A 25,098-nucleotide genomic window follows, 5' to 3' on the forward strand; every position below is an offset into this window, starting at 1 on the left:
TACATACAGCAAACAGTGTTTTGTGTTGTTTAGGCTCCTATGATGTAAGTAATGGGCCCCGCTTGCTAGCCTGCTGCCTAAAATATCACTGGTTTGCTCATTTCTATATATAGGGTGCCTACATTCTGCATGTACAAATGGCTTTAGATACCTATTGGGTCCATAAATTACCATGTAGCATATATTCAGCACAAAAAGCAGCAACGATTTGTTGTTGACAAAGGACAGCTGGACATATAAAGGGCCCCATTACCTTCAGTAGCTTAGGGCCTCATCAAACCTAAATCCAGCCCTGTGCGTGTCATGTGTGCCTTGTTCTCTGGCTGCTTTGCCCAAAGGGCATTAGGTGAAGGTAAAGGGACCCCTGATCATTAGGTCCAGTCGTGACCAACTCTGGGGTTGCGGCGCTCATCTCGCTTTATTGGCCAAGGGAGCCGGCGTACAGCTTCCATGTGGCCAACATGACTAAGCCGCTTCTGGTGAACCAGAGCAGCGCACGGAAACGCCGTTTACCTTCCCGCCAGAGCGGTACCTATTTATCTACTTGCACTTTGACGTGCTTTCGAACTGCTAGGTTGGCAGGAGCTGGGACCGAGCAATGGGAGCTCACCCCGTCACGGGGATTTGAATCGCCGACCTTCTGATCAGCAAGTCCTAGGCTCTGTGGTTTAACCCACAGCGCCACCCACGTAGCTTAAATAGTTTTGAGCAGATACTCAACTCAACCAACCTACTGGGAAAGAAAATAATCTCTCAGCTATATAAAATCCTCACACAATTGGCTGCCCTTCCTCTCATTTCATTAAGACTACAATTGGAAAAAGGTTTTGGAGAATTAGAGGAACAGCTCCGGGAACAAATTTGGAATAAACTACCATGTGCATCCATCTCATTTGGAACTCGAGAAAATGTGTTAAGGATAGTGCATCACTGGTACATGTGCCCAGACAGATTATACACATCTAACCCTTGCTGTCAGGAATATAATTTACCTGGCTCTCTAGTGCAGATGTGGTGGTTTTGCCCCAAAATTATTCCCTTTTGGGGAAAAGCTTTTCAAACAGTCAAATGGTGAGACAAATAACTACAACCAGCCCCAAATTAGCTATACTATATTATGTTACTCCTCAGATTCGGAACATAACCAATAAAGACCTCACCCTCCATTTATTAACTGCAGCTAGATTAGGGACTGCAAAAAAGGGGGAAACTTTAAATGCAAATCTTTTTGAAGCCTGGATTTCACAAGTTTGGGACATTGTGCTTGTGGACAAATTAACAATTTAAGAAAGGGAATATTGATATGGGAGGGGGTAATCACGCCTTCTACACAACATGGTATCCTTTTATGCACTTTGTTAAGACATAGTTTTCACCCTCCATCAACTCATGGAACCTTTATGAAGCAACACTTTCATTTTAGTGCCTTTCTTAGAACATCTAAAACTGCAACTATCAGCTGCTATTTTTTCTTTCTTTTCTGCACAACTAAGCTGTTTTATAGCCTCAGTACTACAACAGATAAAAATCTATAGAAAATTAACCACAATCCTATAAACACTGATTTTAATACTGTATTTTTTATTGCTGTAACCTACTCTAGGACCTTATGGTAAGGGGCAGGATATCCACTAAAAATAACATTTACTCAGGATTAAGTCCCTTTGAATTCAATGGGACTCATTCCCGTGTAAGTATTATAATACTGCAGCCTTAACGAATTTAACAAATTATTCTACTATCAAAACATTCAGCTAACATTTCTTTAGTCAGGCAACAACTTTTGCCTGATTTGTATTTTTATTTTTATTATTATATTATTATTATTATTCAGATGTGTGGCAAGAAAGTACAGGTTGGAGCTTATAGAAGATGTTAAAAGAACAGGGCATGGTAACCCGGTCAGGACGGTGAATATTACTCAACTTATGGGCTACAACCCTCTGCCTACTTATCTGGTAGTAAACCTCACTGAAGTCAGTGGAGCATACTTGTAAGTAGAAATGTATAGCACAGTGCTGCAAGTAGGTTTTAATATTTTAATATTTAATTCTCTTTTTTGCAGTGAAGATGACAATTCCAAACAATACTGAACATATTTCAATATAAGCCGCCGTTAAAAATAAAAAAGGCAGGGTTCCTTGAAAAACTCAGCATGAACATGATTCTCCTAGACTTTATAGTCTGTGTCAAATTTTCCAGGATTACATCAGCACGATTATTCTAGCAATCCACACCCACGTACAGGAATCATGCTGTTCTTCTGCCAACACACACATATAAAGTCACATTACACAACTTCTCAAAACTTTTAAATAAAGACTTCCTCTTTGCATCAAGTAGTTAAAGAACTGTTTGTCCACATTTTTAGAGTATTCAGTATCATTTATGCAGGTACTGTACTGGTTTCGGTTTAGTAACTAACTTAACATCTAAAGTAAAAAATTAACAGGAAGCAGATTTCCTAAATTTTGTGAGTTGTTTTCCGTGTTTAACAATGGGGCAAAAAGTTAAACAAAAGAAATACAGTCCACTGAGCTATGGGCGAATGGTGAAGCATTTGCTTTGCATGCAGAGAACCCTGGATTCAATCCCTGGCATTTCTTGGGACTCAGGGAGAAGCCCCTGCCTCAAAACCTAGAGAGCTGCTCTTATACTGAGCTAGATGAACCGATGGATAAGTATGAAGTAGCTTCCTATGTTCTTAGATGTACTCATCATTAATGAGTCTTCACAACAGAATGACATAAAAATGCACAGGTGTATAGTAATGATTTTGGAGTGTTGCTCTGGGAAAGAAATAACAAAAATAGTTATTACTGGAAACGCAAATCTTGCAGATCACAGCTGGAGTACAGCCCCATGCACATCTACTCAGAAGTAACTTCCACTGAGTTCAATGGAACTAGCTTCCAGATAAGGGATTGCAGCCAGGAGAGCAATCTTAACCAGACAGATATGACAGGAGGCAGATACACTGACATATTTCCTGTGCAAATTAAGCTGTATCACACCTGTTCCTGGTGGTAGGTTGCTGGGGAGGCAGTGTAAACTTTCAGTTTATACCCTTCCATTGACTACTGTGGAGTGAATTTTAATCGAAATTGTATTTTTGTTGATGTAAGGGGTGTAAGAGCTTCAGGGATGGGACGAGTGGATGAAAGAAATTATGATGCAGCACAACTGTTTATTCATTTGCCCAACACTCCCATCCCCTTTACAGACTTTTTTTGGTCCTTTACACTAGGGTAACTTCTGCCAACTTAACTTCTTCCAGCAGGGCTTTCCCTCAGCTGGTGCACATCGATACATCAGGACAAGGAATTTACACCAGCTTTAAGACCAATTTAGCTGTGGGGTGACTAGATCAGGCATAGGCAAACTCAGGCCTCCAGATGTTTTGGGATGACAACTCCCATCATCCTTAGCTAACAGGACCAGTGGTCAGGGATGATGGGAATTGTCGTCCCAAAACATCTGGAGGGCCGAGTTTGCCTGTGCCTGGACTAGATTAATAACTTTGCATTTTTTATTAACAAATTTGCATTGACATTAACGCACAACCTTATGTGCTAGAATATTTTTAATGTACAGGAGGAGTACAGAATGCCTCTCTTCCTCAACTCTGATGCCATTTGTCCAGTCTGTTGCTTACAGCATTTATTATTATTTTTTAAAGCACGGATATGCGGGTGGCACTGTGGGTTAAACTACAGAGCCTAGGACTTGCTGATCAGAAGGTTGGCGGTTCGAATCCCTGTGATGGGGTGAGCTCCCGTTGCTTGGTCCCTGCTCCTGCCAACCTAGCAGTTCGAAAGCATGTCAAAGTCCAAGTAGATAAATAGGTATTGCTCCAGCGGGAAGGTAAACGGCGTTTCCATGCACTGCTCTGGTTCACCAGAAGCGGCTTAGTCATGCTGGCCACATGACCCGGAAAAACTGTCTGCAGAAGCGGACAAACGCCAGCTCCCTCGGCCTTTGAAGTAAGATGAGCGCCACAACCCCAGAGTTGGCCACGACTGGATCTAATGGTCAGGGGTCCTGGTCATCCTACCTTTCAGCTTGCAAGGTCCTCAGAACAGTTTAGCATCCAGAATAAGAGAAATTACAGTAAAATCCCTGCTGGCTTTTCCTACAGGCTTACATGGGTTTCTGCCATACTCTGCAATTTAGAGCCCTCCAGATATTGAACTGTAGTCTGAAGCAACTAGAAAGCTGCAGCCCTCAAGTAGCATAACTGAATTGTAAGACTTATCACTGCCTCTCCCTGTCCCCCGCACTACACCTGTTGAATTTTGACCTGCTAGGATGTTGCGAGGATATGGTGGGGAGAGCTATGTACACCTTGAGCTCCTTGGTGGGACATAAACATAAAAATAAGTATGTAGTGGTGAAGACAATATTGTTATGGCGAGTCGTTTTTAATCATTTTAATGTACTTTTATGAAAACTGCATAACTAAAACCACTTTTTCCCGAGATGGTAAGAGATTTAGATGGGGCGCTTTGCTTAAGAAAATTATCAATATTTTTATATTAAATATATAATGAGTAGAAAATACATACACTTAAGCATGCATATATAATATATATTAAAGAAAAATGGCTACGACGGAGATTGATAGGATGATAGGAAACCGTCCCCGTCCCTGACCCACAGCTTCCCTCGCGCCTTCTGAGTACTGTAGGTTAGTAGCACAAAGATGGCGACCCCTCCTCAACCGACGCCAATGTCCGAATTGGCCGGCAGCGGAAATGTCCGAACAGGAGGCGAGCGGGGCAGGGAGGGGAAAATACTGTCCCGAGGGCGAGGCGCGAGGAGGCACACGAAGAGCCGAACGCCGTCGCCCCCTCAACGCCTTCCCCCCGAGTCCTTCCGAATATTCCCGAAAGACCGGCAAAACCGAGCGTTTCCGAATGCTGCCGGGAGGGGCGCTCTCCGAATACTGTCTTTTAAAGAAGAACGCGGCGGCCAACCGTGTCCTACTGACCCGAGTTTCCCCGAAGTCGTTCCGAGCGCGCCCGAAACGTGACGCTATTCCCTACCCCGCCCCCCCCTCTCCGTCCAACTTCCGTCGGGGCTTGAGTGAGGCCAGGCCCAGCGAGACATTCCCGAAGGCGGTCCCGCCGATGAGGAGGGAAGAGGGCGAGGCCGCGAGGCCGGATGTGAGCGGAGCGGCCGCTTCCTGTTTCCTCACAGGCTCCGCTCGCCCGCCCCGCGCTTTGGGTGGTGGCCGTTGCTCCGGCGGCGCCGTGACCGTTTTCCCTCAGTCAACTTCCTCGCCTCCCACGGGATAGAGCCGAGGCCCTTTGGGGATTTCCTCCTCGCTCTCCTCCCCGCCACGACGCCTCGCGGGCTCCTCGGCGAGCAACAGGAACCGGCGGCGACGACGACGACGAAGAAGCAGCAGCAGCCGCCCCGATGCAGGCCATTAAGTGTGTGGTGGTGGGAGACGGGTAAGTCGCCGCGGACCCTGCCCCCGGGATAAGAGCCGCCTCCTCTCCCGTCCGGGCCTCCCGCATATTTGGGTTGCCAGGGCCCTCGCCTCCAGCCCCCCGCCTCGGCAGCGGGAGGAAGAAGGGGAAATTCTGACTCAGGCGGGCCTGGATAGCGCAGGCTGAGGGGGCGACTTTTTCCTGCCGAGTGTAGGAGTCGCAGGAGGGGGAAGGTTTGCAGCGGAATCCAATGCTGGATCTCTGGGATTATGAGAAGGGGATATACTTTTAATATGCCCCCCAAAGAACCCCACGGAAATTGGGTTTTTTTCCTGTGCGCCTCCAAATACATGCGTAAGCACAGCCCCCCCAACATAGAAGTCATTTCTGTGCCCCTACCCCCAATACATACACATACACACTCCAGGAAGAATGGGCGTCTTGTGCCAAACCCTAATCCCCACGTTTTGTGCCTTTTGGCTATGTGGGGTGGGGGTGGGGCGCTCTCTTCCCTGGACCCGAGCATGTGGAGTTTGGCTCTCCTCCCCACCCCCTGCCAGTCTCATAATTCTTCAATATAGTTCTGAGTAAACACAACTAGAATCCAGATGTTGCCACAGTGCTCAGTAGGACCTTACTTCCTTGTAAGAACTGTGAGGGTTGTAGCCCTAGTCGCCACGGTTTGTCCATGCAAGCTGGGCAGGACTTTGCGCCTGCGGTGATTTTGTCCAGCAAGGCTATCTTTACTTCAGGGCAACCCCCCTTAGAACTTAGTTTCATAAATGAGCGTGCGTAACATGTGTAAGTCTTTTGCTACTCCCAAGGAAGTGCATAGGATCGCCTCCCAGACCTGGACTGCTGCTTTCCCCTTCTCCTTTCTCCCCTTTATTAGCTGCTCCTAATATTAGGTATTCTTTCAACATGTAGTATGTGGTTAAAAAAAGGTAAAGGTACCCCTGCCCATACGGGCAAGTCGTGTCCGACTCTAGGATTGTGTGCCCATCTCACTTAAGAGGCCAGGGGCCAGCGCTGTCCGGACACACTTCCGGGTCACGTGGCCAACGTGACAAAGCTGCTCTGGCGAACCAGCACCAGAGCAGCACACGGAAACGCCGTTTACCTTCCCACTATAAAGTGGTACCTATTTATCTACTTGCACTTAGGGGTGCTTTCGAACTGCTAGGTGGGCAGGAGCTGGGACCGAAAGACAGGAGCTCACCCTGCCGCGGGGATTCGAACCGCCGACCATACGATCGGCAAGTCCTAGGCACTGAGGTTTTACTCAGTGGTTAGTCCTGAGGAATTTCAGCACCCACCCTCTGATAACGCTGCTTCTACTGGGATGAAACTTAGGGTGCTTCCTGATGTTGGGGTGACTGCTGCTAAGAGCAGCCACTAGCCATTTGCTGTTGAGCACAGAACTTTAAAGTATTCACTAACTCCAGCAGTAAGGAGAGGGCTGGGCATAGAGGGGAAATGACTACATTGCATCCAGCAGTTCTAGAGGTACCTATACAAAGGGAGGGGTTTCCTTCCATGGGAGGTGTGTTGGCAGCAACTGTGCTCCAAGACTTAAGGGGTCAGCATTTGCTTTTGTAGTAGAGGAAGGTAATCTCTGAAGAAATGCTTATGTACAATGAGACTTTAACATCTGGCTTTGCAAGTTTTGAACTGAGGCAATAATGTTATCTGTGTAGATTCCAGTGAGGTGTAGATTTATTGCAATCATTAGATACGATTATGCTTCCAAAATACAGTGACTAGTCTTGTAGGCTTTGTATGAATTGCTTTTTGCCAGCTGTAGTATTGGTGTCAAACCTCTGCTTTGTTTTGAGGTTAACAAAGGAAACCCACTTCCTAAAATCATTCAGAAGTTTTTCAAGGCTGTGCTACCATGTATATTTTCTAGGTAGTAAATCTCATTGAATGAATTGGCTTGTTCCTAATGTTTGCTCAGAAGTAAGACATGTTGCTTGCTTGGAGCACTTGGGATGAATTTGGTGTAAAGTAAAAAAAAATAAGCATTTATATAACAATGACTTAAGCTAGTAACTTTCTGTCTCTGAAGTCTTCACTTTTCCCAAAACCTTCATACATACATATGGAGGGGTAAGTGATCAACACATTTTTTGAATTTTTCACTAAGTTTAACTTGATACAAATTAACTTGTAGAAAAAGGGTTATTTGGTTGTTGTGTTTTTATATTGTGTTTTTATATTGTAATTTTGCATTGTGAACTGCCCTGAGTCCGGGTATAGGGCAGTATATAAATTTAATAATAATAAAAACAAACAGACAAACAAACAAACAAACAAACAAACAAACAAACAAACAAACAAACAGATAAACCTATTCTTCCCTCTAAGAGCAGAAGAGCCCTGCTGGATCAGCCCAAAGGCTTATCTAGGCCAGTATTCTGTTTCCTATGGTGATGAACCAGATGCCTTTTGGAAAGCCCATAAACAGGACATGCAGACAGAAACCCTCTCTGCTGCTGCTGTTCCTCAGCAACTTGGCATACAGATAATATGCTTCTTCTGATCATAGACTTAGAAGACAGCCATTGTGACTAGTAGCCATTGATAGTCTTATTCTCCTCTTTTCTGCTTTGCCACCAACATAAGATGGCTTCAAATTACCAGATGGTTTTAACTTTCCACAACTTGTGGTAGTGAATTTAATAGTTTTAACAATGTGCTGTGTGAAGAAGTACTTTATTTCCTGAGTCTTGAGTCTCCCACCATTCAGCTTCTCTGCAATTGAAGTTATGCCTACTTTAGTTTGTGTGTTTATATATTACTTATATAATTCCCTAACAGCCCTTTGAGTAGAATATATATAGAGAGAGAGCTTCTTGGATCAATAGGGATTTAACTCCAGTTTCTACAGTCCTAGTCAAACATAAAGCTTCTCTTGGTTATTGTAGATTACAAAAAACTTGGGTACAAGTGTATATATTTAGGTGATCCTACTAGTATTGGATTACACAGTGGTAATGTTTGCTTATTCCATCACATAACAGGTATGAAAATATGTTTATGCACTGATAGTGCTCCATAAAGGTGTCACACACAAAGGAACCCCTTTTTGTTCTCCAAACTGATGTGACACATGGCTTCTGTTATAAAGATTATGCTAAAATGTATGTGTGTTTCAACTCTCTGGTGTTTTTCAATTATCAAGACAAGGCAGTTTCCATCATTTGTGTGTCTCTTCCCCCCCCCCCCCTTCTAGATGTCAGCTCAGAGGAGCATTGGAGGCTAGCTGGAAAACAAGACTAGTCTTATCCCGTTAGATTTTTTTTTTCAAATAGAAACAAAAATCCTGTGTTGTCTATAACTGAGCATTACAACAAATCTGTGTAGCTTCTCTGAGAAATACAGATAACAGCTCTGTGTATCACCATTGCTATCTCCATGTAATATGATGTGTAGTTTAGTCTTCAGATTACAAATAAATCTGAATGTTCTTGTAAAATAACGGATGAAATATAATTCAAAGTATATGTATGAGGGCTGAAAGTCTAAAGATTGATGATAGCTCAGTAATTAGTTGAGCTTGATAGTAAGCCAGTCATTTTACCTGTCCGAGGAGATTACTTGGAACCCGTGTTAGAAACTGAGATAGAAAAGCTAGGAGCCAAATGGCTTCTGGGACCTGGGTTGTGGGTGCCAAAACAGAATGTCTAGTTGCTATTGGGGAGGGGGGCGTTGTCAGCAACACTTTTTATTTATTATTTTGATAAGCATGAAGTAATATGCAATTCACATAAGTGACACATTGTTAATATCACATTTTTATTAAAATTTGTTGATAAATGTTTAATTTGGTGTTTACAATAAAAATACTGGTACCATACTCCAGTTTTCAAAACACTACTCTTTATTGTTAAACTCCTTAACATACTGTCTATGCTTAACATATACTTTGAGGCTTCAAAGCCCATACATTTCAGTAATCCTTGGAGAATGTGGATTATCTAGGCCCATTCTAGGTTGGATTTTGGCGCTGAAACAGCCTTGATTGCCCTGATTGATAATCTGTATTGGGGGAATATGACCCTGTTGATTCACCTTGATCTCATGTTGACTTTTGGTACCATCAACAATGCGTATCGTCCAGGAGCCGTGTGGTGAGGTGGGAGTTGGAGGCATAGTGTTATGGTGGTTATGCTCATACCTACAATTCCACTACCACCCAACAGCATTTCTCTGACTTCTGCATGCATAGGATCTCCTACTTGCTTGTTCTGCCTCTTCCTTTGAACATAGACAGAGAAACCTTTAGTATTATTTTTAACCTCTCTTGCAAGCCTGAGCACATTCTGAACTTTGGCCACCTGACCTCCCCCAACTGTTGGTTACTCACGTATACTCCTCCTTAATGATATTTCCCTTTTCTTTCATTTCTTATGCATGCCCTTCTGAAATCTCAGCTCATCTGTATGCTCCTTATGTAGCCACACCAGTTTTTTTAGATACCTCCGGCTTTTCTTTCTTGTTGGAATTGTCTGCATTCAGTATTGCATCTTTAAGAAACTCACATCTTGGACTCCTCTTTAAGTATTTCTGACCGTGATATATCAACCAGTAGTTTCTTAAGCTTTTTGAAATTGGCCTTCTTAAATTCCAGAATATATGTCCAACTATACTCTGCTTTCCCTTTCCTCTGTATCATGAAACCCAAGAGGACATAATCACTTCCTCCAGTGTTCCTAGTACTTCCACTTTATCAATCAGTTCCTCCCTGTTGGTGAGGAATAGGTCCAAGATAGACGACCCCCTTGTTGCTTCTTCCATCTTCTGGGAAATGAAATGGTCATTGAGGAAATGGAGTAATTTGGTGGACTTAACATTCTTGGCCGAGTTTTAATCCCAACAGATGTCAGGGTAGTTGAAGTCTCCCATGACTACTGTATCTTTCATTTTTGAATGTTTGGTAATCTGCTAAAGTAAAGCATCATCCAAGTCTTCAGTCTGGCTTGAAGGCCTAAAGCAGACACAGTGAGGCCACTGTTGTTTCCCTCTCCTACGATTTTTACCCATATACTCTCAATTTGCCTTCCATGTTACAAGTCATGGATCTCTTCACAAGTGTACATTTCCTTTACCTATAATGCTGCTACTCCTCCCTTCCTGTTTCGTCTATTCCTTTTGAATAGGTTATTCATTCTGAATGTAGGCATAGGCATGTAACAGTTTCTTGGTGAGAATTGGGATGGTGTGGAAAGATGGGTGGATTTGGATAGTACCGTAGTTAGGAGAGTATGCAGAAATCCTGATTACTGACACCAAAGTTCCATTTCTGTTTTTTTTAGTTCTGAGGCTCTATTCTCCAGCAATAAGAGCTTACAAGTTAAATATGAAAGTGACATTTTCAGGAAGCTGTATATTCCCACCAATTTTCCATACTGTGCCACAGTCACAAAACTTTTTCATACCATCCGTTGGCTCATTGGGAAAAAAAATGACTTAATGTATGTAACCCATGCAGAAACGTCTTGTTATAATAATATTACTATCAAGAGGCTAATATTTTATAGTGAAATATTTTGTTTTAGGTCTAACTTGTGACACACAACACAGAGCACTTAAGGGTATTTGAATAAACCATAATATGGTAATTTTAAAAAGTGCATGTAAAAGTTTTGTTTTGTTTTTTAATCTGGGGAATATTTTTTAAAATAAAATTAGAAAGTTACTGCAGAGTAGGAAGGAAATGCTATCTTTATTTAAAGCTTTCTAATCATGTCATCAAATTATTAATTTGGTTAGTGCAAATAGGTCAGGCAGAGCATAGCTGAAACAATGCTCACCTAACTTACAACTTTCTGACTTAATTCTGTGCTTTAAAAAGTTGCACATCTAGCACATACATTTTTCCATAGAGAGGAGTTGGGTTTACTGAGACTATTCAAAGCTTTACATGTACAGTACTTGAATTGAGTGAATCATTACGAAGTCTAAGGAGATGAAACCTTCATTTTGGAGCGGAATATCTGTGCAGAACTGATTCATAGGGCAAAGAGCCAGCAAACTGAGAAGGCAGGAAGCCTAGAATTGAAGAACTGTAGAGCTGAGGCCGGTGGGACCTGTTTGTTCTTGTTGGCATCTCCTTATTAGTTTTAGTGGAATTACCTGATGTGCTTATAGAACCACGGCAGAGGCAACTCTTGATCCTTCTGTGCTAGACTTGAAATCTTTCACCACTTCTTTCCAAAATGTGTTTGAGTGGTTTTGTTCTGCTTCTTCAAATTAAGCCATGGTTTAAAATAAACTGGTTTAATATGACATGCAGATCAACAATTATGCGTTCAGATTCCTGTGTTTTCTTGATAATAAAATTCAGGCTTTTCTGCCATACTCCCTGACCCTGAAATATATCTGTGCTGTGTGGTACTGTCTTAGCTAAAATCAAATTTGTGCACATTTGTGTGTGAATATATGCTACCTTACTGGCATTGGTCTCAAGGTGCTGGACCAGCTCAGGTACTACTTCACTCTTAGTGTTGCATGCGTGCTCTTTCCCGGCTGTCCCTTCCTGATTCTTGGCTGTTGTGGGGAGAAATTAATAAATAAACCAGAGACTACTTTAATGTGGCATCTCTCTGATCTCAGAGGATGATACCTGAGATTCTGCATTCACATAAATGAAATGGTGAGATCCCGCCATTGATATACTTTGCCCTGTGGCAAGGGATCTTTCTTGGATACAGCTCTGAGGTGAACTATTGTCTGGATAGGTCTGCTGTATTCCAAGCTTTGAAATGTGTGCAACAGGCTGTTCAAGGAGTGCTAAGATACATAACCACACCTGGCAATGCCTGATTTCTCCACAAATGTCAATTATGCTTTGTGCTTACACAGTGACTTTCATCTTCAGAGCACTTTGCAAACACTAGTAATTGCAATGCAATTACCTCACCACTCAAGTTAAGAAAGCTGAAGAGACTGTGACCTGGAGCTGGCATTGCAAGTTGAAAAGTTCTTCTAGTATTGAATTTAAGTGGTTAAAATGTCTTCTGAAAGTTTAACAGTTGTTCAAACTGGGCTAGCATGTCACTGAATACCAGTTGCAGGTGGGAGAGAGATAATAGTGCAGGAGAGTTAATGCTTTCATGTTCTACCTGTGGGCTTTCTAGAGGCCTCCTGTTGAGGGGAACGCTGCTGAACTAGAAGGACCTTTAGCCTGATCTAGCAGGATGTGTATGTTCCCTCTTTCTTACAAATCTGCAGTTTTTAAAGAAACAAAGCTAGAAGAAACAGGAGGAAGGAGTAATAGCCAGTGGATTTCAGAAGGCAGTTTAACAATTTAAATTCACCACTAAATATCACCATTGCCAAATTGGGAGCCAAAACATTAGAGAACTAAGCTGTTCGAAAACCAAGGTACAACTGTATTGGTTTAATAAGACTCAAAATTAATCCCGGAAGTCTTAAATTACAATTAAACCTAGAACATAGAGGCTTAGAACAAGCAACAATCCTAAACTAACTTTAAATTGTGGATTAACATCTTGGCTTTTTCCATACCTGGTAACCATAGTTTCCTGGTCTAGATGTTACCTGAAGATTACCTGGCCTTGTGAAGTATGAAGAAGTGATAATGTTTGGGAAAGTACATGGATGAAGCACACACATCTGCTTCCCCAACATGAGGCTTGTTAACTATTATTTGATGACCAAAATTCAGATATACCATATGGAGAGATATTTACAATGCCATTAAGCTGCAGCTGCACAGGTTATAGCAAGAAATTGGAAAGTTGAAGATCAGGGGTAGGCAACCTAAGGCCCATGGGCCACAAGTGACCCACGGGAGTCATTCAACTGGCCCCCGAGCCGCCCACTCAGTGAGTCCCTGTGCGCTATGCTAAACTGGCGCAGCGCGGGGACTTTCTTCCGTAGTGCCGGAAATTGCCGGCGCGCACACGCAATCCAGCCCACAGATGAATCTGCACCGGTGAACTGGCCCAGGCGAGGTAAACCTTGCCGACCCCTGCTGAAGATGGAGGAACATGTCAATAATGGAAAATTTGAATAGGGGAATAAACTGTAATGGGAAGATTAACAGAGCAAAGATTGAATGAGACAAACAAACGTGGAAGATAATTTCGTATGGTGGTGGTACAGATTCATTCTCTAATCAAGAACTAGTGAAATTGGGATCTCAACATCAACTTCACAAAAACGGTTCTGGAGAAACTTGATAGGTTGAGATGATGATGATGATGATGATGATTTTATTATTTGTACCCCACCCATCTGGCTGGGTTGCCCCAGCCACTGTGGGTGGATTCCAACAAATATAAAAGCAAAATAAAACATCAAACATGAAAAACTTCCCTGAACCTTCAGATGTCTTCTAAAAGTCAGATATTTATTTCCTTGACATCTGATGGGAGGGTGTTCCACAGGGCAGGCGCCACTACTGAGAAGGCCCTCTGCCTAGTTCCTTGTAACCTCACTTCTCGCAGCGAGGGAACCGCCAGAAGGCCCTCAGAGCTGGACCTCAGTGTCTAAACCAGAGATGAAACAATGCACTTCTCTTCACATTTCCCCTATATATTATGAAAATAAAGATTATCATGTGAATGGGCTCTTATCAGGACTTTTTCTTTCTCTCTTAACAGTGCTGTAGGTAAAACATGCCTACTCATCAGTTATACAACCAATGCATTTCCTGGAGAATATATACCCACTGTGTAAGTATTTCCTTTTGTATCTTTAGCACTTTTTCATGTCCAAAGGGCTGTAGAGCACTTGACTTGCGTCTTTTTACAATAGTGAAGTGAGGTAGGTTGAGCTGAAGGAAATTGTATCCAAGGACACCCAATGAGCTTGGTAGCTGATCATGAGTTGGACTTGCATCTCTGACCACTGGTTCACAGCCATAAACACACAGCTAATTGTTCAAACCTTGTAAGCAGCAGTCTGTGACACCCGTGTGCTTTGAATTAGTTGGCTCCTAGCTGTGCATGTTACATGTCTAAAAGTCATGTATATGTCAGAAGAAAAGGTGTGTTTACCTCAGTCATATTATATGTCTGAAAGGGTGTATTTGCCAGAGGCTGAGGATATGCATAGGTGATGGGAAATGTGTCTGGCCCTTTGTAACCAGAGAAACAACCCTTTAAATAGTATTTCAGTCTTACTGTCTACAAACAAGGGAGTAGTGTTATGCTTGCCTGCCTGTGAAAAGCTAGCATATCTGGAAAAAAGTTATTTTCACGCAATATTAAAAAGCATGCAAGGTATAGGATTTGGGGGAAGCTACATTGACTGAAACAAATAAGGACTGTAGAAGAGCAAAGTCATGGACTTACATAAATCCCATTTGCTGTAATGAGACTTGCTCAGGAGTCGTTCCTAGTGGATTAAGCCTCATGTGACAAAACATTTTAAAGTGTTTTATATATGTGAAATACACATACGTGGCACCTAAAACTAAGTGGAGAAGGTGCCATGCAAATCCCTTTAGGTGATAATCCTGCTTTAAAGTGACAGCAGCGTGATGCACAGAGGGATAGGGTTTAAATAAAATACACTAACTTTCCCCCCCTCACTCCGTAGCTTCGACAATTATTCTGCCAATGTGATGGTTGATGGAAAGCCAGTCAATCTGGGCTTGTGGGATACAGCTGGACAAGAGGACTATGACAGACTACGCCCGTTATCTTACCCGCAGACAGTAAGCTTTTATAGTGGATGATTTGACGTGTGTGTGTGTGTGTCTCTGTCTAATTGCAGGCTTGCAGAAGATTAAGGATGCTTTCACTTTGAGTGTAAAATGTGCTGAACCAACATGCCAAGACACTTAACAAACTGCACAGGGACTATGGTGAAGCCTGCATTAATCCTTGCTAGTCTAATCAGGGGCTAGTAGCAGCTATGTGAGAAGCAGAGTTCAAAAGAACAATTGTTGAGCAAACTTCCCATTAATTGGTGTCTGTCTCTTGGTAACTTTCCGACCAGTTCTAATTTACCGCTGCAATCCCAAGCCAGCTGTGTTAGACACTGGCAGCTGAAGAAATCTGACTGAGCTCCTGGGAACGCCTCTTGTGTAAGTTCACGTCAAGAGCATTTTCAGGTGTAATGTCTTGCACAGCCAGTTGAGCAGGTGGTACCGGATCATCATGTCTGAACAACAACATGCCTGCACAAATTTCTTTCACAGGTTCTTTTCAGACATGATCTCGTGCTGCCAGCCAAACATGAAAGTAACTTCATCTTTACTTGGCTGTGCAGCATTACCATGTCTGAAGCCATCCTGATGTAACTCTTGTGCATAAGCTTTTACTTCTGCATGATGACTCATTTGTTTCTATGGGGCTCGTGAAGGTGAGCTTCCGGTGGGTGTCAAAATCTCTAATCCTTAATAAGCAGGTTCTGTAATTGCAAACTCCTTAATACAAAAGCTTTCTGCCTCCTTACTGCTATTTAACCACTGTTGCTAACGTTACATTTTTCACATGCTCTAAAATGTTTAGCTTGCTTGTCCTGTGGAGTTGTTGCTCTGCTGCTCCCATTTTTTTTAGAATGGAATTTGAGACTGCATTAGTAGTTTCCCCTCCAGAACAATCCATTCCTTCCTTTGGCTGAGCTCGTTGTTCAAGTTTCTGATTTAGCACAGTGTCCATTGGATCTCAAGGCTGAAGGGCATTGCCGAAATAGTTACAGTGAATCTGTGCTGTGCTTAGAATATTCCAGAACAACGCCACTGTTAAATAATCTAGGGTACAAAATAGTTTCATCAGCAAGGCCCTTGATGGGAGGTCAGCAACCCGGCTAAAAAGCAGCCTTTGTTCATTCTTGCTGTTCAGGCACAGTCTGACACTATCATTGCTAAGCACTGATGTTCAGCTTTTCACTGGGGGGCAAGAGATGAATTGTGACACAGCGGCTCATTTAAATGAAAATGTGAGCAAGGCTGTAGCTCTGAAATGAGGATATCTGGATGGCTGTAGTAGGGGCAAAATGTATTGGCAGCACTGGGCATGAAATATATTGGCAGCCTCCTTGCATGTTGCCTTCTGAATTGCTCTTGTGCTGCCATTTGTCCGTTCCTGCTGTTGGGGGCAGGGAGTACAGAATGAATGATGAGCGACTACTGTATCTCAGCTCTTCCAAAATCCACTTCCCCAAAGATACTAATTACTCAGATTAATTCCTTGTTCTTAGCTAGCATTTACAGATAGGTAGCCATGTTGGTCTGCCATAGTCAAAACAAAAACAATTTCCCTTCCAGTAGCACCTTAAAGACCAACTAAGACCTTAGTTGGTCTTTAAGGTGCTACTGGAAGGAATTTTTTTTTGTTTTAGCTAGCATTTGTTTTTCTCCTATATGATAGGTTAAGATTGGTTTGATTTCAAGTGAAGAATTTATTGTTTAATGAATTGGGTTATAACAAAACTTCATTGCACATAGATAAAATCAAAAATTAAATAAAACCACACCCATAATAAAAGCAAACAAGCAACAGAACAGGGTGTATATAAGTAATCTGTTTGTAAGAACATCCCAATACATAGGGACATTTTGATGGGTAACCGCATTTGCTGCATTAAATTTTGAACTTGCGTTCTCTGCAGCTCTGAATGGAACATATTGCTCTCTGTTAGACAAGAAGCAAATAATTTCCCCTAAATCTTCAGTAATGGCCAAACCTACAGTGGTTCACTGAATTTCTTCCTGATTTTTTTTGGTTTACAGTTTTGCCCTGTGCATAGACTGAGAGTGAAAGTCTCTTTTCATCATCTCATTCATGCTGTGGAATTGTCACTGATTGTGGAAAAAAGTTGAGCAAGAGCACCCTCTGCTCCTTATGGCTCAGCAGAAATTCAAACAGAGACTTCTCAAGTCATAATAACAGCTTTTAAAATGAATAGACAATGGTTCACGGACTTCAGAGAAAGGGAGCAGCGCTTTTCCCTAGTGCTTTCAATTAATGCAAAAATTAACTCTTGCCATCCAAGAAAGTAAAAATAAAAAAATAAAAATGCCAAGCTCTTAGTACTGTGACCTTTCCCAGCTTGGTTCATGAACTACTTTACATTTCTGAAAAAATCAGATTTTGTTCCTTGTATCTGCTCATGTGCTCTGTGAAACAGCAAAATAGGGCCTTTTCTTTTCAGGGCTTGAGACTAAGGGGCTGGCAATACATTCTCATTGGCTATATTGCTGCTTCCAAGAGAGCTGCCGGAAAAGCCAGAAGGAAAACAAAAAGGGGTTCTTTGTTCCAAGAGAGACTCCAGAGTGCAGAGTGACTCATCTGGGGCAACCACAAAATCATGAGGAAGAAGCACACCTCAAACGTGCAGCTGAGTTGCTGTGTTAAGCCTTGATGAAAAGAGATCAGTGACTGTAGTGTCCAAGTGTCTGTCCTACTTGGATTTGCTGGCTTGTCCTCTGTTAATAGGCCAGATGCAAATTAAAGATGAATGAAGTGCTATAGCACCTAGAGAACAAATCATCTTTCCAAGGATAAAGTTGCCAAAAGACTTGGATATTGCAAACCTAAATCACCTTTCTGTGCTTTGAAACCAAAATATTTAGCTACTTTCCAGACATGCTCATGCAAATACACACTTGGAAGTTCAAGGAAGGGCATTGCAATGCTTTGGGCCAAATGTGATGACGCCTATAACATCCTGTGCCTCTAGCAATTGGCAGAGCTTTCCTATTGCAATTAAGACAGATTTCTTAGAAAGTTCTGCAAATGCACCATTTTATAATAAATTCTCAATATCCTTATTGGGGTCCCATGATTTCAGTAGAACTTAACTTCCAAGTAAAGCATGCTTAATGCTGTTGCGCTTGGAGTTACATGTTCAGTTGACCTGCAAAGGCGATCATTCCTGGCAGTGCCCCAGCTCAGAAAACATGTATCTGTGGTGGGCATGCCCAAAGGCTTCTCTGCATCAAAAAATTAACTCCCCTGAAAATCAATAAAAACATTTTTTAAAAAAACTCAACCTCTTCACATATAGAAAAGAACTCAGCTTAGAACACTTCAGAAAAACCAGCTTCCTTCAGGTAAAGGAGAGATTATTGATTTTTCTATAGAGGAAGATTTCATTTGCGGTTCGCTCACTTCCAATTCTGACATAGTACATCCCCATGAGGACTGTATTATGTTGACATTACAGGAGTGAAAAATGATGAGCAAAGGGCTTATTTTTCTTTTAAGTCTCTCCTAATCTTAAATTGTTTCATGCTATTATTAGGTTGAAGGAACGAATGGTAAGGAATTAACTCCCAGGGTGAAACGTCAACCGTTCTGCGTATGTAAAACTTTCAACCATTATGCTCCAAGCTCTTTCATCTTCTTTTGCTGCTTCTCCTGCTGCCATAATACTGGCTCCCCATATTTTGGTGTCCCTATCCACCTTACGGTCCCAAACATCCTTTGAATTTCTGCTTCTCTTAAAAGTAAACGTGTTATTTAACAAACCACAGCTGTCGCATCAGACCAGACTCTTATTGTACCAAGGACATTTACTTCAAAAGGCTTCAGCTAGTCCTTTTTCCTGAATGGGAAAACCACGGAGTGTCTGGGATTGGTGGAAGGCGAAAAGGACAAGAGGCACTTCGGTATCTGGCAAGCTGGAGGAGCTGCAGAGGGGCTATGGGAGCACATGAGTTTACAGCACTGCTCTTCACCAGGTGTCCTGCTGCATGGATAATTATTGTTGCAAGCGCTAAACTATGGAGGTGTCAAGGTGCTGACCTAACAGCCTGGAGCTGCAACCCAATCAACTAACACTCCAAAGGGCCTCTGATTCTTTGGTGGCCAAGTTGTTACCTGTACGTGGGGTAAACTGGAAGGGTGTGTGAAGGAGGCTAGAGCAGAAAATAGGACTTTCCCAATGTGAAGAGTTAAGCAGGCGCTCGCAAATGGAACTTGGGTGCGCAAGACTTGTTGAGAATGAATGACAGCTGACCACCACTTTAGCTTGTGTAAAACTGTCCCCATTAGCTTCTAAGACTAGCAGTCTTATATCAGCAGAGACCTACTTAAGGGCGAGGTATACTAACTGCGGACGCAGGTGGCGCTGTGGGTTAAAGCCTCAGCACCTAGGACTTGCCGATCGAAAGGTCGGCGGTTCGAATCCCTGCGGCGGGGTGCGCTCCTGCTGCTCGGTCCCAGCGCCTGCCAACCTAGCAGTTCGAAAGCACCTCCGGGTGCAAGTAGATAAATAGGGACCGCTTACCAGCGGGAAGGTAAACGGCGTTTCCGTGTGCAGCTCTGGCTCGCCAGAGCAGCGATGTCACGCTGGCCACGTGACCCGGAAGTGTCTCCGGACAGCGCTGGCCCCTGGCCTCTTGAGTGAGATGGGCGCACAACCCCAGAGTCTGTCAAGACTGGCCCATACGGGCAGGGGTACCTTTACCTTTACCTTTTATACTAACTGCTGCATCCTAAGATGTTATGTTATCCTGAATTTGAGTGCCAGGAATTTCAGAGCACTTGGAGCAATGAGGCAGGGTTGGTCTATTACACAAATGGCTGCTCTTGTCCGTTTCTTGAAATAGGCAGTGCCTCTGTTCTAGGTAAGTCACCAGCCCCCAACTTCCCCTGGTCTGTAAGAGAAGAACTGGGTTAGTAATAGTAAAATTGAAGATGCAGCCTCAAATATACTTGCTAGGAAGTAAGTCCTCATGAACTCTGGGGTGTGCTTCTCGGAAAGCATATTTAAATATTATGCTCCTAAGCAGCATAAAAGAGGCATATTATATTTTCAGTTTGTGGCCAGATTAGCAACCTTATTGGGATTAGAGGAAACAGCAACAATTTCCCCAGGAGATTCCTAAAGTAATGAGCCAAATGATGTGAGTGCATAAATTAATAGGTTAGAAGGTAACTGAGATACAGGGTTAGGATTCAGGCTGCTAAGTTCTTCCAGGATTTTCTCGTGTTTTAATATTGCATTGCAGCTTTAACTGGAAAGAAAAAAGAGGTTCTGGGGCTCCTGTGCTGCTGGTTCAGCTTGCTGTCCATTAGCAACTGGAAATGTCCACAAGTGGAACTAGAAGTCTGATTATACGGCAAAGTCATTATATCTGGAAAGTAACCACCAGAGACTAAGATTCTTAAAATACTGTTTTTCAGGATGTGTTCTTAATTTGCTTTTCGCTTGTGAGTCCTGCATCCTTTGAAAATGTCCGTGCAAAGGTGAGTGAAAAACATTTGTCTTTTCTTCCCTTGGGAGATTTCCCACAAATTTTTAACCTTCATTATTTGACAGCAGTAAAATAAATTAGTGGTTTGGTTTGTTTGTTTCTGTTTTGTTTTTAATAAAGTCTTCAAATTAAAACTGCAAGAGTGTTCATTTCTAAAAGGAATATTTCAGGTTGAATATACATAACTGCTATTTTAAACATAAGTGGTTGGATTTTGTTTGTTATTAGTTCTGCAGCATTTGAGAACTATTTTTTTAAAAAATAAAATATGAATGCCCAAAGTGTCAGAATGCCAAATTTTGATACTTTGGGCTGCTGTCATTTGAAAGGCAACTGGAATGCAAGAGTCACTTTTTCACCTGCAAAAATCATGTTGGTAGTTCCATTTTTAAAATTATTATTATTCATAATTATTATTATTATTAATTTATTTATAAAACAAAATTGGTATCAACCCCCCTGCCATTTTGTGTTAGCATCAAATGTGAAAGTTTATGGCAAACCTCATTTTGGGTAAGATGTCATAAAGCTATTAGTCAAGATTGTTGGACGATGCAACTACTTCCTCAGAGTGTTTCTGGCTTTTGGAACGAAAACCCTTTGAGAGAATTGCTGGATAGCCATTCTACCTGGATGCAGCAGGATGAGAGAGAGACCTACACAGCTCTCACCCATCAGCTTGGCTGGAACCAACTGTCATTTGGCTTCTCTCCCTGAACTGGGTCCTTATTTTGTTAGCCCCCTGGGGGACATCGATTGTGCTGTAAAATTAATTTTGTAAAAATAAAATAAATAATAGTGCCAGTCCTCTTTGTTTTTCCAGTCCCCCCACCATTCCTTTTGTATCATGTCTGCCTGGTTGTAAGTTACAGGCAGGATCTATGCTTCATCCTAGTGCATTATAAATAAATCTAGCTGTTCCTGACTGGTGGATTGGGTCTCAGAGCTGTTCTAGCTGACGAAAAGGAAAGGCTGGGTCCTGGGAACTGATCTGCTGTGTTTTGGGGGCTTCCGCTTAGAAGTAGAGGGGGTGGCTCTTAAGCTTGTTTAATGCATCATTTGGTATCCTCTATTTCTAGGATGAAGCATAGATCCTGCCTGTAGCTTACAACCAGACAGACATGATACAAAAGGAATGGGGGGGGGGACTGGAAAAACAAAGAGGACTTATCATTTCGTATTTTGGTCATGCCTAATACTTGCAGACAAATGATGTGAATTTCAACACAACGAATACCTGTATTTTTGTTTCATATTCTTAATATGCATGCTCTGTCTGCATATACAGAGAAGCTAATCGCCCCCTTTTTCCTTCCAGTGGTATCCAGAAGTGCGACACCATTGCCCTAACACTCCCATCATCCTAGTGGGAACCAAACTTGACCTCCGAGATGACAAAGACACCATTGAAAAGCTGAAGGAGAAGAAGCTGACTCCCATCACCTACCCACAAGGCCTTGCTATGGCAAAAGAGATTGGTAGGGCTTTGATCTATCTGTGTGAGCGCTAATAGTTCTTGTAGAACCTAAATTCAGCTGAAGGGCTGTGGAATTTGGGTCTCAGTGGGTGGAGGACGGACTTCAGCCTCCGTTTTGACTTGCTATTCCTTGGGGTTGGAGTGTTTGGATTTCTAAGTAGCTCAGATTTGTTCCGTTTTTTTCTGCAGGTGCGGTAAAATACCTAGAATGCTCAGCACTTACACAGCGAGGCCTCAAGACAGTCTTTGACGAAGCTATTCGAGCAGTTCTCTGCCCCCCTCCTGTAAAGAAGAGGAAGAGAAAATGTCTGCTACTCTAATGCAGCCCCCAGTCCCAGCCCCTTCCTCAGAACCTTCTGTGCTTTGCTTGGAACAATGGAGCATTCACAACAATGCCAAGTTCTTCTGTTAAAAAAGATTAGTTCTCTTACATCAAGAATTTTGAACCAATCATCACTATCTCTTTCCCCTTTGTTTAAAAAGTTAGATTTTGTTTTTCTTCTACTAAAGATATCCTTTTTTTAAAAAAAAAGACAAACCTATATAAAGCCTTATTTCCCCAAGTCCCTTTGCTCAGATTAATCGAGTGTTGCCAAATTACCTGCTCATCTATGTTGTATTGTTGTGCTTTGTAGATGGAGCACGAAACCTGTTGTTTTTTTTTAAAGACAAACAGGTGTCTTTAAAGATACTAATGTTTTATTAGGAATTGCAAAACTTTATAGGTTTCCCTTCCAATATCCTATTGGTAGGAAAATGCTGCTGTTTAATACACTCATCCAACTGACGGTCTTAGTATCTTTCTTTCATGCCTGAACTACCGCAATAATTGACAGCATACAGATTCCCTCTTTTTTAAATTAAAAAAAAAAGTTTTCCTGTTTGTTAAGGACTGTGATTTAAACTTTTCCTTGAAATGTATTGTCTTCCTTGAAAGCAGTATATTGCTTTGATTGGTGAAAGATGCCTGGATTGGTCAAGGGAAACTGCCCAACAGTATTTTGACACTGTAAAGATCAATTTACACTACATTGTCCACAAGTTGGTTAAACTCAGTGGATTTCTCTCTTGTCTAATAAAACCAGTAAACTGAAACCCTCTGTTGCAACTAAGCAGTAACTGAAGGGGGAAGGTTGGTATTTTTTTATGGATCACTTGTTTGCATTTTCCAGTGCTGCATTCATTTTGCTACAATTTTGAACTGGTCATTCCCTCACATGTTCTTGCTAGATGCTTTATTGTAGAATCTTCTTCCTGAGCAATATAACTTGTATTTTAAAACCTTTCTGATATATTTGCATTTTTTTTGTAGTTTAGATATATTCAAGCATAGCCTTGTTTCTGTCCCCCCACCCTTCTCCTGTCATAATAGTATACATGCTTTTTTGAAAGGCTTCCTTTAGTCTTCAGGGGACTTGATGTAAAAATCATGTTCAGCAGATTTACCACTTCTAGTACTTTTTTTTATATTCCACACCACCTTAATCACCTTCCTTTAATGTCACCATTTGCCAGGTAACCTGATGCTGTAATTTTACTAATGCTGACATCGCCCTTTCGACCTCGCCTCCTGTTGATTGATCTAGTAATGGCAGTTGGTATGTGAGGTTCTGTAACCTAGTGCTAACCATGTTCCATACATCCCAGATGCTGGCAAGAACACAACATTGAGCTACAACCTTTCAACTACTAGAACAAAAATAAATAAAAATAAATGGAGTTTGCAAGATTGTGAAGTTTTTACATTGATCTTTTTGGTAATGCAATTTAGCAGTATGTTTTGCATGTATGACTTAATAAATTTCTTGAATCACGCTGGTGGTCGAGCTTGAATTTGTGAACTCAATTCATATATTGCAGAGGTTTTCAACTTTTTTGAGTCCACGGCTCCCTTGACTACCTTCTTTCTGCAGCACCCGTGGGGCTCAGGAGCCCAGTTATGTCAGCCCTTGCCTGCAGAGCTGGCAGCCTCTCACCCTTTTTCAAACACCCTCCCTTGTGGTGTTCCCTCAGCCTCCTCTCTTTGGGAGTCCTCTGGGCAGCCAATGCTGCTGCCCCTGATCTGAGCTGCCCCCCGCCCCCGCCCCCAAAAGAGGTGCCTCCTCTCACTGCCCCACAGGGGCCTGGGACTTGTCTGTCCATTCGCTACAGAGTAAGGGCTGGCAGACTGGCTTGCTTACTCCGAGGCCACATCAGCTCCTGGCAGCCAGCACCTCCTGGCCAGCCCCGGAGACACCATTTGTCTGCCAAGGTTGTAGTCAAGGCAGCTGCAACAAACAGCTGTGCAAGCCTTTGGGAGGAAGAGACACAAGAAGGCATCAGAGAATGGAGGGAAGAAAAGGGACAGAGGTAAAGGTTTCCCACAGCACCCCTAACCATCATTCAAGGCACTCCAGGGTGCCACAGCACACTGGTTGAAAACCACTGAGAGATTGAATCTATTGACACAGATGGATTAAGTTGACCCAGACTGGGCAAAAGCCCTGCAGCGTGAAGGGTTATACAACTGCCATTTTCCGGTCTGGCTGTTGTGTGCATGCACCTGGGTTGGCTTCTGGGTGAATTGTGACTTTGCTACCTATTGCTACCATATGGAAAGTTTGGTTTTAGTCATGCTTGCGTTGGAGTGTTTAGAAAGCCCACAATTTTAACCTTTGTGGTTTGTGAACTGGGGCAGTATTTGTGATCACAGGATTCCTCAGTGAAGTGTTTGGTGTTTTTTAAAAGTCTTTTGTTTTCATGTGAATGCATAACCCACCGTGGAGTGGGTTACCTTCGCTTGGAAGCATCTGCATGTGGGGAAAAACACATAACATTTTCTGATTTTGACAAAGATTGCCCTTCTACAAACAAGTACCAGAGGGCTTGCTGTGCAGATGTCACTTGCACCAGCTTTCACTAATTTCAACTTGTTCTCCACTTCAGTCATCAATCTCAAATGTAAAAAACCAAGGTAAAGTGATAACGTTTTTAACCACTACCTTACAGAAATCCCTTTGGCG

The 25,098-nt window shown here is 42.4% G+C and overlaps 1 protein-coding gene and 1 long non-coding RNA gene across 3 annotated transcripts; one reads left to right on the forward strand and one right to left on the reverse strand.

Moving 5' to 3' along the window:
* Positions 1–2,029: 2,029 nt before the first annotated feature.
* LOC310831368 lies at positions 2,030–4,787 on the reverse strand. The gene is made up of 2 exons (XR_014557816.1): positions 4,055–4,787; positions 2,030–2,789 (listed from the first exon to the last, which is right to left on the reverse strand). It is a non-coding gene; the product is annotated as an uncharacterized lncRNA (long non-coding RNA).
* A 122-nt stretch (positions 4,788–4,909) lies between these two features.
* RAC1 (Rac family small GTPase 1) lies at positions 4,910–23,910 on the forward strand. 2 transcript variants are annotated; one of them, XM_083711863.1, is made up of 7 exons: positions 5,171–5,456; positions 14,069–14,140; positions 15,009–15,126; positions 18,663–18,719; positions 20,549–20,611; positions 21,938–22,097; positions 22,286–23,910. In XM_083711863.1, exons 1-7 carry the CDS (start codon positions 5,422–5,424, stop codon positions 22,414–22,416), a joined length of 636 nt encoding a protein of 211 aa, XP_083567989.1. In that variant the 5' UTR covers positions 5,171–5,421; the 3' UTR covers positions 22,417–23,910. The 2 variants fall into 2 exon arrangements, with proteins under 2 accessions (XP_083567990.1, XP_083567989.1); XM_083711864.1 differs by lacking the exon at positions 18,663–18,719 and having other exon boundaries at positions 4,910–5,456.
* Positions 23,911–25,098: the final 1,188 nt, after the last annotated feature.

Source organism: Podarcis gaigeae (assembly GCF_964106915.1).
Source record: "Podarcis gaigeae genome assembly, chromosome: 14".
Lineage (NCBI taxonomy): Eukaryota > Metazoa > Chordata > Lepidosauria > Squamata > Lacertidae > Podarcis > Podarcis gaigeae.